Source organism: Oncorhynchus gorbuscha, linkage group LG24 (assembly GCF_021184085.1).
Source record: "Oncorhynchus gorbuscha isolate QuinsamMale2020 ecotype Even-year linkage group LG24, OgorEven_v1.0, whole genome shotgun sequence".
Lineage (NCBI taxonomy): Eukaryota > Metazoa > Chordata > Actinopteri > Salmoniformes > Salmonidae > Oncorhynchus > Oncorhynchus gorbuscha.
In genome coordinates, this window is record NC_060196.1 from 34,019,390 (window position 1) to 34,037,898 (window position 18,509).

Consider the following 18,509-nt stretch of genomic DNA (forward strand, 5'->3'; position numbering starts at 1 on the left):
TTGTCATTGATTGTCAGGCCACGCATACCACTCATTTTAAAGCAGGAGAGGCTGAATGGGAGGTATCAATTGGATCAATGCACAGAGATTCTGAAGACTAGGAGAGGCTGTTGCATGAACACACAGAGCATTTAAATTATTAAGTTGAAATCACCATTAGGCTTTACTCAAGCAGTTATGTAAGAATTATAATCAGCCTTCATAGACTAGGCTCTTATCTTCAAAGCTAAAACGATCCATGAAAAGACGTATGTTGTTATCTCTCATGAATATCCTTTTCTAGCGAAGGAACGTCTTTGCTTTTATGTAGAGAAACGTATACATTATAGTTTCTTTCCGTTCTGCAGGGAGTAAGTGCTCAAAAGTTGAGAAGCCATTTTGTGTCATTGCCAGTACCAGTCAAAAGTTTTGACACACCTACTCATTCAAGGGTTTTTCTTTATTTTTACTTGTTTAACATTGTAGAATAATAGTGAAGACAACAAAACTATGAAATAACACATATTGAATCATGTGGTAACCAAAAAAAGTGTTAAACAAATCAAAATGGATGTATATGTCCAAGGCTTCACATCAGTAGAGCAATGTCAAGGATGCATAGAATTTTGCCCTCATCTCGCATCAGTGCACCACAGTATGTTAACTTTCACTTACTGGGAAGGACCCCTTAATAGCTTACATGAGTCTTTCTATAAATTAGGCCTAGGACTGTATGTCCTTCAAGCAGGGTTCATACAGACATTGGCAAGTCAAATTCAAAGACTTTCAGGGACTTTTTCAAGCACTTAATTGTGTTTTTCAGGGGATGTCAATGTTATACATTTGTATAATTTATATAATTAAGAATAAGAATAATGCATTGATATTCCAATGAATGTTATTACGTTCTAAAATATGTGAGAATAATACGGACTTGTCTTACTAAATAAATTAGATGCATGCATTGCGTTGTTTGCTCTATAAAACGTTAGTTCATATTCAAGTTTTTTTTTCTCTAAATTACATTTTGCTTTTGGGGTGATGTGATTGGTCTGAAGCCAAATCGAAACGTAACACTTTTCTTTGGTGTGCCAGGATCATTCACAGTTGTGCTCACTCAGTTTTGCTGAATGCTGATTGGCTATAATTTCATTTATTTTCGTCAGGGGGGCCAAATGTTTCGCTTGCTCGGATGCTTTCTCCACTCTTGCGAATTTAAGGAAGTTTATGAACCACAGCGGGAAGAAAGATTATTATTATTATTATTATTATTTTATTTTTTATTTTTGGGGAAGCCTGGCTTCCCCTAGGCAACAGCAGTGGTGTCTATTCATGGATGCCAATGTGACCAACGCAGGCACACATACTTTAATAAAGCCATGAGTAGTGGCTGCGTTAATCTTACCATCGTTGTTTTCATACTGAGAAAGCAACCAATAACCAGGTTCATTTTGTGAGGGAACGGTTTTCATGGAAAGCCAAGTTGAAGCCAGCATTAGATGTTGTTGTCCTCCATAATAACCACACATGGTTTTACCTCAACAGAGTAGCGCAACACCCGTCAATTGAAGCGGTGGGAAACATACAAAAGTGGCCACATCGCTTACAGAAACGGCTCAAAGAAAATCACTGATAATTATAAGGGATCAGAAGATCTTATAAATTGGCTACAATAATTACAAGTACTTTTCACATACCAAATTGATGATTTATGATTTTCAAGGTAGGCTATTCCAGTACTTGGATTTCTGAGGTAAAAAAAATTGTGTTCAAGTGGGCTATTTTAAGCCCCATTTGTATTGTTTATAAATGCAGGTGTAACATGGAAACCAAAATGTATTTGTCATGTTATTTCATTCCCAGATCATAGCCTAATGAGGTTCTTCAGAATATGTCATGTGTTGTCTTTATATCTAGAATAATGAATTGGAATAGTGTTTGGTGTTGTTCAATACATAATTGCTCACAGTAGACTGTGTCTAATCCGAGGCACAAAAACATGAACTCATTAACTTGATGCTTCTTCTGTTAAATCTGCTGTAAAGTAAGCAGACCACAACAGATGATCAACATCGATTCCCTAGGGATTTTACATTTAAGCACAACTGTCTTCACCGGCGTGAAGACACAAACATTTTAAGGACTTTCTTCGCGAACAACTTTGTTTCCCAACACCTGGCACATGCAACAGCTTATCACAACAGCTTTTTGTCACTTGACTGTCATTCAGAAAATTCCTTCTTGAATCAGATGATGATGTGTGAAAATATCATGGTGTAATTACAACTTGACACCAAATGCACATCCAACAAGTATTATCCATAAATATTGAAGAACCACGTTAATGACATTATTGATTTAGGTTTTAAGTATAAAGGTAAGGTGACTTTTGTTTAGAAGCATTCGATTTTGCAATTACATGGTTTTTGGGGGATTTGTTTGCCCATGAACTGTTTTCACCGCATAACATAAGGAGACATGGAATGTTATGTAGTCAAACTGCATTTCTGACATCTCTTTACAAAAAACTTTCCAACAGCTAGACCCGGGTATGTACAGGGTTCAAGTTCAATGTCTAATTGAACTGATTACATTTTTTTTTGGACCTTTTATTTAACTAGGCAAGTCGGTTAAGAACAAATTCTAATTTTCAATGACAACCCACTGTTCCTAGGCTAACTGCTTTGTTCAGTGGCAGAACGACAGATTTTTACCTTGTCAGCTCCGGGATTCAATCTTGCAACCTTTTGGTTACTAGTTCAACACTCTAACCACTAGGCTACCTGCTTAATATATGATATAATAATATATATCATATATGCTTAAGATATGATAAAACGACAATTTAAACTGCCATAAATGCATCGACATAAAAATGTTTTATGTCACACTATTTTGGACAAATCCACCAAGACACCAACCATGAGAAAGGGTTAAACATGAATTTTAAATCAACTCATACATTTTATTGAATATAGCTAAGCTATGGTATGTTTCCCCCTTAATGTAATTACATTTTTAAAATGTGCATATTATCAATGACTTATTCATATCTGTGACAACTTGTCCAGCGTAGGAGATCCTCACTGGTAGCGTGGTTTATAAAAATACCCACATTTATAAATGCTTATATAAAAAAACAAGAAAATATTGCTATTGCATCTTGTTCTACGTATCAATAATATGTGCAAGTGAATTACATAAGCATTCATTGCTATGAATAAATTGCTAATGAATATGAAATGCTTCCGAAGCGGTCTTAGTCTTTACAGTGTGGCCTTCTCAGTAAGTGTTTCATTGTGTTTTATGCCATACGTACTTACTGTACTGTTGTCGCCAGACCCCGTCAACATTGTTTTTTTATCAACTTTTAATCTCTTCTGTTACAATGGCTACTTTTTTCTCCTCTTTTCAGGGGAAGAGCGTAGATGGGATGGAGTGTTGGGTGGACTCTGTAGCGAAGCAAGAGGAGGACAGGGACAGCGAAACCACAGAGCATGTAAATGTCACCTGAGCTCAAATCTGCCTGTGCTTTTCACTCCGGCCTGAGTTGCTGTCTTAGTACAGTGGGTTTGGAAGGTCAATCAACCAGTGGAAAAACTTCATACAGAACTATGGGCACCCAGTAGTAAGACCATGATGAAAGGCAAACCTTCCTTTTGTCACCCATTTGTATTATTATGAGTCATGCTTGGTTGTTGTGTCATCAAGTGTTATACTGCCCACTCTGCTAATAATTAGTGTGAAATAACCAAAGAAAGAACTATGAATCTGTTTAGGAAGTTTCAGTATGCAGTTATTCATCTTTGCAGTATTTTCAGTGTCAAATTCTACGTAGCTACATGCATTAGGCTACTAAGCATGTGCTTGACATCAATTTGCTACATGTCCAACTGTAATATGTATAGTGCTTGAGTGGGCTGGATAAATTGCAATCAAACAAAGCGTTATGAAAGTAAGTGTTATTACCATTCCACACAAAAATGCATTGCACACAGCAAATAGAACTGTCATCAAAGAAAAAAATAATGATTTCACGAGTGTAGCTGCAACACATCTGCGTTTCCACATCCATCCAAGGATTAGAGGAAAGACCTGCCGTATCCCCATTATTTTGGCTGTAGAATAGATATCAGCTGGCCCCTCGTTTGTTGTGCTGAAGCCCAGGTGCTCCACCCGGTTTCTTTTATAAAATTAGGGCAACAGGCATTCCCCATTTCCATTCAAAACAATGTCCTGTGGTGGGTGGACTGGCCAACATATTTGGGGTTGCACCTTTTGGAATGTATGTTTAAATGTACACTCAAAAATATGGCATCATACAGCAGGCAGACTTCCTGCTTACAGATAAACAACAACTGGCAAGCCTAAAGTACATTTGGAGGGGCCTATAGTGGTTGACAATCATCTTGTTAATATGTGTATGATGTCATATTGCTAAGAATACCTTCTATTCATCATGTGTAAGTTGCAACGAGCACATTCTATTCTTTGGAATTTGTGTGTCTTACTCCTGAAACAATCTCTATTGTGCAACCATAGGTGGACTGAGGGATTATGTCCATTTTGGTTTATGTAATTCTATGCTTTCTTTTCTCTCTCTCTTTGTGCAGGTGGAGTGCAGGCTGCAGCTGGAGGCCCAGCGGATCAGCCTATCTCAGATGCACGCTGCACAGCTGGAGCTGCTCCGGGAGCAGACAGATGCCCGTGTCAGCACACTTGAGCAGGAGCTGGGTTTCTTGAAAAAAACATGGGACAAAGGTATGTGTGTGGTTTTGAGTGCAGGTCGATGTATGGATGAGTTGTTGTCTGGTGGTGGGGTTGAGATAGAGATATGGCAAGTGTGTTTGTGTGGTAGGAAACCTTGTGGTGGTTAGAGGTGTGTGTGTGTGTGTGTGTGTGTGTGTGTGTGTGTGTGTGTGTGTGTGTGTGTGTGTGTGTGTGTGTGTGTGTGTGTGTGTGTGTGTGTGTGTGTGTGTGTGTGTGTGTGTGTGTGTGTGTGTGTGTATATGTTTTGATGTGTGTGCACTGTGCACCTGTATATTTAATAATGTATGTGTATCTGGGCGTGTGGGGTTAGACGGGCCATGTTGATTTGGTTTATTTTTATCTATCATTCGTGATGTCATCCATGCTACAAACTGTAGATAGAAAACAGGGGACTCACATGGATGTTATTCAGTCTCTTTTGCATTCATCCTATTTTAGTAATTGAATGTTTGTGTACCATGTGTGCTCAATATAAGCCAATAATAATGTATGCTTTTGTTGTTTTTCTCGGACTTCACAGATGATCTCAGAAGCTCTAAGTACCAGAATGTGGTGCAAGTTGTGTCTGAAGAGTGCAAGCAACTCATCCTGGTAGTTAACATTCATCACACACACACAAAAGAAAACAAGTATTGATTAATGTTCCTTTGCACTGTCAATTACTTTTGATATGAGAACGGTATTTGACAGAATTATTTCAGATTCAGACATTGATTCTTACTACTCGAATGAGTGTTTTGTTTGAGAGCTATTTTGCTGTTCTCTTTATACAGTCCTTTGCTAAACTTTTCGGGGAGGAGTTCTTGGAGTATCTCCACCCCACTGATGTCGAGGACTGGAAGATTCATTGGTTTGAGAAGGAAGAAACCAGGGATCCCAGTGCTGTTTTACAGGAGGCGAAAGGTGCTTTATTGGTTGTGATGTCTACCAAATGACAGCAATACTACATAAAGAACACGCAGCCTATGAAATGAGTGGCTGACTAATGAAAACGTCTAAATAAGTCACACGCCGATCTTGACTGCTGCATGATAAAATGACAAATTAGTACATATTGTGTTTTGTGTTCCGGTTTACATTTGCGTACGCACATCAAATCCAGCTACATCAATGATAAATGGGATCTCTTATAGTAGTGAAGATACTTCACAAACTGAGACTGCATGACGATGTATTTGTAAAGGACATTTCTTCTGTCTGGTTTCTATAGAAATGTATAGAGACCTTCAGCAGGTGAAACAGAGGATTGAACAGGAGCACGGTCGTCTCCTACAGCTCCAGTCCTTACTGAAGGCAGATGGCAATAAGGTAGGATGGACTGCTACATACTGTGTGTGTAAAACTGTTTATTTAGTTAGCTCTTTGTGTCAAACTCATTCCACGGAGGGCCGGGTGTCTGCAGGTTTTTGCTCCTCCCTTGTACTTGATTGATGAATTAAGGTCACTAATTAGTAAACAACTCCCCTCACATGGTTTTTGAGGTCTTAATTGAAAAGTAAAATCCCAAAACCATCTGACATTAGGCCCTCCTTGGAATGAGTTTGACACACCTGCTTTAAGGGGTTTAGGCCAAGAGTTTATGAATTGGTGGGGGAAAAAACATATAAGTCACTTATTTCATTGGATATGTTTTGATGTCACGACACCAACCTCGTTATTGTTTGAAATGTAATCACAGTATTATGACGGGGATGAAAAGCAACAATAATTTTATTTGGCTACAGTAATTGCTAGGACACTAGCACTCAGCTTTTACATTTTTAACTCTGCTAGTTAATAATGATATGACGAATGAAAGCTAATTGGCTTTAATGATAACGCCAACAAACACTGCTGTCAAACTCTTATTGTCATTCTTAGATTGAGGTGATGCAGCTGATGTACGATGAGCTGAAGCGCAGCAGTGAGGAGAAGATCGCCAGCCTGCGCAGGCACATCGAAAGCTCCAGCATCTCTACACACAATCTCAAGGGTAAATTTAGATATATACTGTATGTCTAAACCAAAATGGTGCTGGGTTATGTGGTGTCCATCTTCTACACAATCTGTTGTGCATTTGGAAAGTCTGCGAGCCTCAATCCCAAAATGAATGGGAAAGACGGGCACTGTCTACCACCATCTACATAGTCATGCTAATGCTAACACCATTGCTCTCTACCCAGATCTGAGGGAGCCGACCGCGGCCTCGCCCTCCTCCCACACTGCTGAGGATATCCAGAAGCTGAGGGCTGACGTCCATCAGCAGCGGGCCCAGTTGGAGGAATGCCACAGAATGGAAGTGGAGCGCCTCAGGGCCTACTACCAGCAGCAGGCCAAAGCGACTGAGGAGCACTATGCTACCGAGCTCATCATGCTACAGCAGCACCTCGATGAGGTCACGGGCACCGAGGCCCTGTTCAGGTAATAGTGATGATGATGGTCATGACTAAGGTGTAGAAGTGGCCCTACATAAATCACATGCAAGAGCTTCTCACAGTGCGTTTATACTAGCCACTACAACCTACAACCTATCGATTTCTGGACCAATCAGACTGTGTTCGCATTCGGTGTAGGATTGGGGAGGTACTCAGATCCAGACTCATTGCAGAGGAGAAACTAATGTTAGTGGGTGTGGGGTAATGTTTGGCTAGAGCAAGGAGTCTGGGTAGCCAGGCAAGAGGAAAACCCCATCATCAACCCTTTCACATGGCATGTAATCTTGACACGAATTTTAAACTCAAACTAAATCCAACTCATGAATCCAACTCAACATATGAATTGGTTAGTCCACAAGCACATCATAGGTAATACATATTATCGAAGAAACACAGCCACCGGTGCACAACTGAGAAAGTACATTTTCCCCTCCCCCATGGGAGTTTTTGAAACAGTCATGAGAAGGATCCTACTCCTGTGTGTGTGTGCGCATAGACAGTGCAGCAGCACTTCTCAGATCACTGTGACCCGATACCACCGGGTATGAAATTCTACAGCTGCCATTCACGCCCACTTTAATTGCCAAGGCATTAGCAAACTCCTTATTCCTTTGAAAGTAGATTTCAGTTTTATTCAATCCCTCCTGGGTCCATTATTATTAGCATGGCTTTAATCTCCTGATATCTCTCCCCCAGTGGCACAACAGTCTAAGGCACTGCATCGGAGTACTAGAAGTGTCACTACAGATCCGGGTTTGATCCCGGGCTGTGTCACTTCCTGGAGCTACCGGGAGACGCATGGGCAGCGCACAATTGGCCCAGCGTCGTCCGGGTTAGGAGAGGGTTTGGCCGGCTGGGATGTCCTTGTCTAATCTCACTCTTGTGAATCCTTGTGGCAGCCGGGCGCATGCACGCTGACTTTGGTCGCCAGCTGTATGGTGTTTCCTCTGACACATTAGTGCGGCTGGCTTCCAGGGTAAGTTGGCAGTTAGTGAAGAAGCAGTGCGGCTTGACAGGGTCGGGTTTAGGAGGACGCATGGCTCTCGACCTTCCCCTGTCCCGGGTCTGTACGGGAGTTGCAGCGATGGGACAAGACTGTAACTACCAATTTGGATATCACAAATTAAAAAAAATAAATGTATCATCTCCTGATATCTAAATTATTTTCACTATATAAAAGGGATGTAACATTCACGCATCATCCCAATTAAATGTCGGTTTTCGGAACCAAACCAATCCAAATCTAGCATGCATCCGTCAGAAAATCTATTCAAAAGTTATAAATAGCTTTCACAGTTTGTTTGGACTTGTATTTTCAGAATGTAGAAAGAATGTATTATATCTCGTCTTTTGTGACAACGTATGCGTCCTTTCCTTCAGTGTTGAACTGCATGTAACTGTGTTGAGTCATTGCTCTACAAATGATTTTGCATGCCGGACAACCCCAGGTAATACCAGTAGGCTAGACAAATTGTGCACAGCTTCGCGCCTGACCAACGAGAGGTAAGCCTATTCCTGATCTGACACATCTGCGCGTCACCATTCAAATGTTTTTAAAATGGCTTCTGCAATATTAGGCTTTATTAGTTGAGTGACTACCAATGTAATTTGCTAGGTTGTTTTTATCAAATGCTCTGTTGAAAAGTTGTGCTTTACCAAAATAAAAGCAAGCTACTGGAGACCACTCTTGTGTGGCTATATACCTGCTAAACAGGGTTTACAATATATTTTATTTTGATCAGGTTCACCATCAGCAATAGTTTTGATAATTTTGCTGTGAACAATCAATCAGTGTATGTGGTCATTTTTAGTTTGTGCCTTCAGAAAGTACTCATACCCCTTGACTTTTTCCACATTTTGCAGTGATTTTTTTCTGACCTATGTTCGCACAATGCCCCATAATGACACTAAAAACATGCTTTTATACATTTTTGCAATTCTTTACAAAAGTAACTATTTACATAAGTATTCCACCCCTGAATCAATACATGTTTGAATCACCTTTGGCAGGGATTACAGCTGTGAGTCTTTCTGGGTAAGTCTTTAAGAGCTTTGCACACCTGGATTGTACACTATTTTCCCATTATTATTTTTTAAATTCTTCAAGCTCTGTCAAGTTGGTTGTTGATCATTGCTAGACAGCCATTTTAAAGTCCTGACATTAGATGATTTTCAAACCGATTTATGGCCAAACTTTAACTAGGCCTCTCAAGAACATTCAATATCGTCTTGGTTTTAGGCCGTCAGTGTTTTAAGTTTTATTTTTTTATTTCACCTTTATTTAAACAAATAGGCCAGTTGAGAACAAGTTCTCATTTACAACTGTGACCTGGCCAAGATAAAACAAAGCAGTGCGACAAAAACAACAACATGGGATTAACAATTGTACAGTCAATAACACAATAGACAAAATCTGTACACAGTGTGTGCAAATTAAGTAAGGAGGTAAGGCAATAAATAGGCCAGTAGTGGCAAAGTAATTACAATTTAGCCATTTACGATGGAGTGATATATGTGCAGATGAGGATGTGCAGGTAGAAATACTGGTGTGCAAAAGAGCAGAAAAATAAATGTGGGGATGAGGTAGGTAGTTGGTTGGATGGGCTATTTATGGGCTGTGTACAGCTGCAGCGATTGGTAAGCTGTGCTGACAGCTGATGCCTTAAGTTAGTGAGGAAGCTATAAGTCTCAAACTTCAGTGATTTTTGCAATTCATTGCAGCAGAGAACTGGAAGGAAAGGCGGTCAAAGGAGGTGTTGGCTTTGGGGATGACCAGTGAAATATACTTGCTGGAGCGCATGCCACGGGTGGGTGTTGCATGGTGACCAATGAGCTGAGATAGGGCGGCACTTTACCTAGCAAGGACTTATAGATGACCTGGAGCCTGGACCAGGATCGGTAGGATAGTCAGTTTTACGTGGGTATGTTTGGCAGCATGAGTGAAGGATGCTTTGTTTGTGAAATAGGAAGCCGATTCTAGATGTAATTTTGGATTGGAGATGCTTAATGTGAGTCTGGAAGGAGAGTTTACAGTCTAACCAGACACCTAGGTATTTAAAGCTGTCCACATATTCTGAGTCAGAACCGTCCAGAGTAGTGATGCTGGTCAGGTTGGTGGGTGCGGGCAGCGATCGGTTGAAGAGCATGCATTTAGTTTTTCTTGCATTTAAGAGCAGTTGGAGGCCACGGAAGGAGTGTTGTATGGCGTTGAAGCTTGTTTGGAGGTTTGTTAACACAGTGTCCAAAGAAGGGCCAGATGTATGCAGAATGGTGTCATCTGCGTAGAGGTGGATCAAAGAATCACCCGCAGCATGAGCGATATCATTGATGTATACGGAGAAAAGAGTCGGCTCGGGAATTGAACCCTGTGGCACCCTCATAAACTGCCAGAGGTGCGGACAACAGAACCTCCGATCAGACACCTTGAACTCTGAGAAGTAGTTGAACCAGGCGAGACAGTCATTAGGGAAACCAATGCTGTTGTCCTGCTGAAAAGTGAATTCATCTCCGTGTCTGGTGGAAACCACACTGAACCAGGTTTTACTTTTACTAGGATGTTGCTTCATTGCATTTATTTTTCATCCTGAAAAACTCCCCAGTCATTGACTATTACAAGCATACCTGTAACATGATGCAGTTTCCACTGTGCTTGAAAATATGGAGAGTGGTACTCAGTAATGTGTTGTGTTGGATGTGCCCCAAACAAATTTTTGTCCTTAATACAAAGTGTTCATTGCTTTGACACATTTTTTGAAGTATTACTTTAGTGCCTTGTTGCAAACAGGATGTACAGTACCAGTCAAACATTTGGACACACCTCCTCATTCCAGGCTTTTTTTGTTGTACAATTGTCTACATCTTCAAAGCCTTGATGACAACTTTGCACACGCATGACATTCTCTCAACCATGCATTTCAATGAACAGGCGTGCCTTGTTAAAAGTCAATTTGTGGAATTTCTTTCCTTAATGCGTTTGAGACAATCAGTTGTGTTGCGACAAGGTAGGGTTGGTATTTTGAAGATTGCCCTATTTAGTTAAAGACCAAGTCTATATTATGGCAAGAACAGCTCAAAACAGCAAAGAGAAATGACAGTCCATCATTACTTTAAGACATGAAGGTCAGTCCATCCAGAAAACTTCAAAAACCATCAAGCGCTATGATGGAATTGGCTCTCATGAGGACCGCACCTCTACTGCAGAGGATAAGTACATTAGAGTTAACTGCACCTGAAATTGCAGCCCAAATAAATGCTTCACTAGAGTTCAAGTAACAGATGCATCTCAACATCAGCTGTTCAGGCCTTCATGGTCGAATTGCTGCAAAGAAACCACTACTAAAGGACACCAATAAGAAGAGTCTTGCTTGGGCCTCGAAACACGAGCAATGGACTTTAGACCGGTGGATATCTGTCCTGTCGTCTGGAGTCGAAATTTGAGATTGCTACCGTGTCTCTTTGAGATGCAGAGTAGGTGAACGGATGATCTCCGCATGTGTGGCTCCCACCGTGAAGCATGGAGGAGGAGGTGTGATAGTGCAGGGGTGCTTTTCTGGTGACACTGTGATTTATTTCGAATTCAAGGCACACTTTACCAGCATGGCTACCACAGAATTCTGCAGAGATACACAGTCCCACTGAGCGCAAACCAGAATGGATAATCATTTGTTTTTCAACAGGACAATGACACAAAACACCTCCAGGCGGTGTAAGGGCTATTTGACCAAGAAGGGGAGTGATGATGTGCTGCATCAGATGACCGTGCCTCCACAATCACCTGACCTCAGCCCAATTGAGATGGTTTAGGAGGAGTTGGACCGCAGAGTGAAGGAAAAGCAGCCAACAAGTGCTCAGCATATGTGGGAACTCATTCCAGACTGTTGGAAAAGTATTCCTCGTGAAGCTGGTTGAGAGAATGCAAGAGTATACAAAGCTGTCATCAAGGCAAAGGGTGGCTACTTTGAAGAATCTAAAATATATTTAAATGTGTTTAACATTTGTTTGGTTACTACAGTCGTAGCCAAAAGTTGAGAATAACACAAATATTAATTTTCACAAAGTCTGCTACCGCAGTTTGCATATACTCCAGAATGTTATGAAGAGTGATCAGATGAATTGCAACTAATTGTAAAGTCCCTCTTTGCCATGCAAATGAATTCCCCCCAAAATTTCCACTGCATCTCAGCCCTGCCACAAAAGGACCAGCTGACATAATGTCAGTGATTCTCTAGTTAACACAGGTGTGAGTGTTGACGAGGACAAGGCTGGAGATCACTCGGTCATGCTGATTGAGTTCGAATAACAGACTGGAAGCTTCAAAATGAGGGTGGTGCTTGGAATCAATGTTCTTCCTCTATCAACCATGGTTACCTGCAAGGAAACATGTGCTGTCATCATTGCTTTGCACAAAAAGGGCTATTGCTGCCAGTAAGATTGCACCTAAATCCACCATTTATTGGATCATCAAGAACTTCAAGGAGAGTGGTTCAAATGTTGTGAAGAAGGCTTCAGGGCGCCCAAGAAAGTCCAGGAAGCGCCAGGACCATCTCCTGAAGTTGATTCAGCTGCGGGATCAGGGCACCAACAGTACAGAGCTTGCTCAGGAATGGCAGCAGGCCGGTGTGAGTGCATCTGCACACACAGTGAGGCGAAGACTTTTGGAGGATGGCCTGGTTTCAAGAAGGGCAGCAAAGAAGACACTTCTCAGCAGGAAAAACATCAGGGACAGACTGATATTCTGCAAAAGGTACAGGGATTGGACTGCTGAGGACTGGGGTAAAGTCATTTTCTCTGATGAATCCCCTTTCCGATTGTTTCGGGCTTCCGGAAAAAAGCTTGTCCGGAGAAGACTAGGTGAGCGCTACCATCAGTCCTGTGTCATGCCAACAGTAAAGCATCCTGAGACCATTCATGTGTGGGGTTGCTTCTCAGCCAAGGGAGTGGGCTCACTCACAATTTTGCCTAAGAACACAGCCATGAATGAAGAATGGTACCAACACCAACAGAACATCTACTTCTCCCAACCATCCAGGAACAGTTTGGTGACGAACAATACATTTTCCAGCATGATGGAGCACATTGCCACAAGGAAAAAGTAATTACTAAGTGGCTCGGGGAACAAAACAATGATATTTTGGTTTCATGGCCAGGAAACTCCCCAGACCTTAATCCCATTGAGAATTTGTTGTCAATCCTCAAGAGGTGGGTGGACAATCAAAAACCCACAAATTCTGAAAAACTCCAAGTATTGATTATGCAAGAATGGGCTGCCATCAGTCAGGATGTGGCCCAGAAGTTAATTGACAGCATGCCAGGGCGGATTGCAGAGGACTTGAAAAAGTAGGGTCAACACAGCAAATATTGACTCTTTGCATCAACTTCATGTAATTGTCAATAAAAGCCTTTGACACTTATGAAATGCTTGTAATTATACTTCAGTATTCCATAGTAACATCTGACAAAAAATATCTAAAGACACTGGAGCAGCAAACTTGGTGGAAATTAATATTTGTGTCATTCTCAATAGTCTTGGCCATGACTGCACATGATTCCATGTGTGTCATTTCATTGTTTTGATGTCTTCAAGGGTTTTTCTACATTGTACAATAATAGTGAAGGCGCCTCCCGAGTGGCGCATTGGTCTATCATTGCAGTGCTAGCTGAGCCACTTGAGATTCTGGGTTTGAGTCCAGGCTCTATCTCAGCCGGCTGCGACCGGGAGACCCATGGGGCGCCACACATTTGGCCCAGCGTCGTCCAGGTTAGGGGAGGGGTTTGGCCGGCAGGGATGTCCTTGTCCCATCGCGCATTTGCCACTCCTGTGGCGGGACGTGCGCGGTGCACACTCTGACATGGTCGCCAGCTGTACAGTGTTCCCTCAGACAAATTGGTGCGGCCGCCTTCCTTGGTTAAGTGGGCATTGTCGAGAAGAAGTGTGGCTTTGGGTTGTGTTTCGGAGGATGCACTGTTCTCGACCTTCACCTCTCCTGAGTCCGTACGGCAGTTGCAGCGAAGAGACAAGACTGTAACTAGCAATTGGATACCACCAAATTGGGGTACATGCGTCCTTTTCATTGCGATTAGTATTGTGGAGTAACTACAATGTTGTTGATCCATCCTCAGTTTTCTCATATCACTACCATTAAACTCTAACTGTTTTAAAGTCACCATTGATTTGCCTCATGGTGAAATCTTTGAGCGATATCCTTCCTCTTTGACAACTGAGTTTGGAAGGACGCCAGTATCTTTGTAGTGACTGGGTAGATACACCATCCAAAGTGTAATTAATAACTTCACCATGCTCAAAGGAATATTCAATATATTTTTTTTTACCCATCTACCAGTAGGTGCCCTTTGCTTTGTCTTTGAATCTACGGTGTATTCAGAAAGCTTTCAGACCCCTTCCCTTTTTCCACATTTTGTTACATTACAGCCTTATTCTAAAATGGAATAAATAAATATTTTTTCCACACAAATCTGACCTGTAATGACTGAGCATAAACAGGTTTTTATAAATTTTTGCAACTATTTAAAAAAAAAATGGATACCTTATTTATATAAATATTCAGACCCTTCGATATGAGACGTGAAATTGGGCTCAGGTACATTACATTTACATTTAAGTCATTTAGCAGACGCTCTTATCCAGAGCGACTTACAAATTGGTGCATTCACCTTATGACATCCAGTGGGACAGTCACTTAACAATAGTGCATCTAAAACTTAGGGGGGGGGTGGGGTGAGAGGGATTACTTAACCTATCCTAGGTATTCCTTAAAGAGGTGGGGTTTCAGGTGTCTCCGGAAGGTGGTGATTGACTCCGCTGTCCTGGCGTCGTGAGGGAGTTTGTTCCACCATTGGGGGGGCCAGGGCAGCGAACAGTTTTGACTGGGCTGAGCGGGAGCTGTACTTCCTCAGTGGTAGGGAGGCGAGCAGGCCAGAGGTGGATGAACGCAGTGCCCTTGTTTGGGTGTAGGGCCTGATCAGAGCCTGGAGGTACTGAGGTGCCGTTCCCCTCACAGCTCCGTAGGCAAGCACCATGGTCTTGTAGCGGATGCGAGCTTCAACTGGAAGCCAGTGGAGAGAACGGAGGAGCGGGGTGACGTGAGAGAACTTGGGAAGGTTGAACACCAGACGGGCTGCGGCGTTCTGGATGAGTTGAAGGGGTTTAATGGCACAGGCAGGGAGCCCAGCCAACAGCGAGTTGCAGTAATCCAGACGGGAGATGACAAGTGCCTGGATTAGGACCTGCGCCGCTTCCTGTGTGAGGCAGGGTCGTACTCTGCGGATGTTGTAGAGCATGAACCTACAGGAACGGGCCACCGCCTTGATGTTAGTTGAGAACGACAGGGTGTTGTCCAGGATCACGCCAAGGTTCTTGGCGCTCTGGGAGGAGGACACAATGGAGTTGTCAACCGTGATGGCGAGATCATGGAACGGGCAGTCCTTCCCCGGGAGGAAGAGCAGCTCCGTCTTGCCGAGGTTCAGCTTGAGGTGGTGATCCGTCATCCACACTGATATGTCTGCCAGACATGCAGAGATGCGATTCGCCACCTGGTCATCAGAAGGGGGAAAGGAGAAGATTAATTGTGTGTCGTCTGCATAGCAATGATAAGAGAGACCATGTGAGGTTATGACAGAGCCAAGTGACTTGGTGTATAGCGAGAATAGGAGAGGGCCAAGAACAGAGCCCTGGGGGACACCAGTGGTGAGAGCGCGTGGTGAGGAGACAGATTCTCGCCACACCACCTGGTAGGAGCGACCTGTCAGGTAGGACGCAATCCAAGCGTGGGCCGCGCCGGAGATGCCCAACTCGGAGAGGGTGGAGAGGAGGATCTGATGGTTCACAGTATCGAAGGCAGCCGATAGATCTAGAAGGATGAGAGCAGAGGAGAGAGAGTTAGCTTTAGCAGTGCGGAGCGCCTCCGTGATACAGAGGAGAGCAGTCTCAGTTGAATGACTAGTCTTGAAACCTGACTGATTTGGATCAAGAAGGTCATTCAGAGAGAGATAGCGGGAGAGCTGGCCAAGGACGGCACGTTCAAGAGTTTTGGAGAGAAAAGAAAGAAGGGATACTGGTCTGTAATTGTTGACATCGGAGGGATCGAGTGTAGGTTTTTTCAGAAGGGGTGCAACTCTCGCTCTCTTGAAGACAGAAGGGACGTAGCCAACGGTCAGGGATGAGTTGATGAGCGAGGTGAGGTAAGGGAGAAGGTCTCCGGAAATGGTCTGGAGAAGAGAGGAGGGGATAGGGTCAAGCGGGCAGGTTGTTGGGCGGCCGGCCGTCACAAGACGCGAGATTTCATCTGGAGAGAGAGGGGAGAAAGAGGTCAGAGCACAGGGTAGGGAGTGTGAGCAGAACCAGCGGTGTCGTTTGACTTAGCAAACGAGGATCGGATGTCGTCGACCTTCTTTTCAAAATGGTTGACGAAGTCATCTGCAGAGAGGGAGGAGGGGGGGGAGGGGGCGGAGGATTCAGGAGGGAGGAGAAGGTGGCAAAGAGCTTCCTAGGGTTAGAGGCAGATGCTTGGAATTTAGCGTGGTAGAAAGTGGCTTTAGCAGCAGAGACAGAGGAGGAAAATGTAGAGAGGAGGGAGTGAAAGGATGCCAGGTCCGCAGGGAGGCGAGTTTTCCTCCATTTCCGCTCGGCTGCCCGGAGCCCTGTTCTGTGAGCTCGCAATGAGTCATCGAGCCACGGAGCGGGAGGGGAGGACCGAGCCGGCCTGGAGGATAGGGAACATAGAGAGTCAAGGGATGCAGAGAGGGAGGAGAGGAGGGTTGAGGAGGCAGAATCAGGAGATAGGTGGGAGAAGGTTTGAGCGGAGGGAAGAGATGATAGGATGGAAGAGGAGAGAGTAGCGGGGGAGAGAGAGCGAAGGTTGGGACGGCGCGATACCATCCGAGTAGGGGCAGTGTGGGAGGTGTTGGATGAGAGCGAGAGGGAAAAGGATACAAGGCAGTGGTCGGAGACTTGGAGGGGAGTTGCAATGAGGTTAGTGGAAGAACAGCATCTAGTAAAGATGAGGTCGAGCGTATTGCCTGCCTTGTGAGTAGGGGGGAAGGTGAGAGGGTGAGGTCAAAAGAGGAGAGGAGTGGAAAGAAGGAGGCAGAGAGGAAAGAGTCAAAGGTAGACGTGTTTGCATTGATCATCCTTGAAATGTTTCTACAACTTGATTGGAGTCCACCTGTAGTAAATTAAATTAGTTGGGCATGATTTGAAAAGGCACACACCTGTCTATGTAAGGTCCCACAGTTGACCGTGCATGTCAGAGTAAATACCAAGCCATGAGGTCAAAGCAATTGTCTGTAGAGCTCTGAGACAGGATTGTGTTGAGGCACAGATCTGGGGAATAGTTCCAAAAAATGGCTGTAGCATTGAAGGTCCCCAAGAACACATTGGCTTCATTCTTAAATGGAAGAAGTTTGGAACCACCAAGACTCTTCCTAGAGCTAGCCACCTGGCCAAAGTAAGCAATCAGGGAAGAAGGGCTTTAGTCAGAGAGGTGAGCGAGAACACAGTAGTCACTCTGACAGAGCTCAAGAGTTCCTCTGTGGAGATGGATGAACATTGCAAAAGGACAACCATCTCTGCAGCACAGGCCTTATGGTAGAGTGGCCAGATGGAAGCTGGGGTGAAGGTTCACCTTCCAACAGGACAATGATCCTTAGCTCACAGCCAACACAACACAGGAGTGGCTTCGGGACCAGTCCTGAATGTCCTTGAGTGGCCCAGCCAGAGCCCGGACTTGAATCCGCTCGAACATCTCTGGAGAGACCTGAAAATAGCTGTCAAACAAAGCTCCCCATCGAACCTGGCAGAGCTTGAGAGGATCTGCAGAGAAGAATAGGAGAAACTCCCCAAATACAGGTGTGCCAAGCTTCATACCCAAGAAGACTCGGCTGTAATCGCTGCCAAGGATGCTTCAACAAAGTATTGCGTAAATGGTCTGAATACTTATGTAAAATGTGATGTGTTTAGGTTTTTATTTGTTATCCATTTTCAAATAAATTAGGAAAACGTGTTTTTGCTTCGTCAATATGTATGGGGTATTGTGTGTAGACTGAGGAATATTTAAAAAGTAATACATTTTAGAACAAGGCTGTAATGTAACAAAATGTGAAATAAGTCGAGGGGCCAGAATACTTTCCGAACACACTTATTATACCAATCATTAGGAGCACCTTCCTAATATTATAAATATTTGCGCTCTAAGCAGCCTCAATTCGTTACGGCATGGACTGTGTCGAGAGCATTCCACAGGGATGCTGGCCCATGTTGACTCCAATGCTTCCCACAGTTGTGTCAAGTTGGCTGGATGTCCTTTGGGCGATGGACCATTCTTCATACAC

At 43.4% G+C, this 18,509-nt stretch overlaps 1 protein-coding gene across 1 annotated transcript in view; it reads left to right on the forward strand.

The window, feature by feature from the left end:
- Positions 1–18,509, forward strand: part of LOC124012228 (A-kinase anchor protein 9-like) — a 141,425-nt gene that overhangs the window by 32,008 nt on the left and 90,908 nt on the right. Inside the window, exons 9-15 of the mRNA XM_046325704.1 lie at positions 3,395–3,478; positions 4,593–4,740; positions 5,270–5,340; positions 5,523–5,652; positions 5,960–6,057; positions 6,610–6,721; positions 6,912–7,149. Coding sequence (XP_046181660.1) covers positions 3,395–3,478; positions 4,593–4,740; positions 5,270–5,340; positions 5,523–5,652; positions 5,960–6,057; positions 6,610–6,721; positions 6,912–7,149 — 881 coding nt within the window. The remainder of the gene's footprint in view (positions 1–3,394; positions 3,479–4,592; positions 4,741–5,269; positions 5,341–5,522; positions 5,653–5,959; positions 6,058–6,609; positions 6,722–6,911; positions 7,150–18,509) is intronic.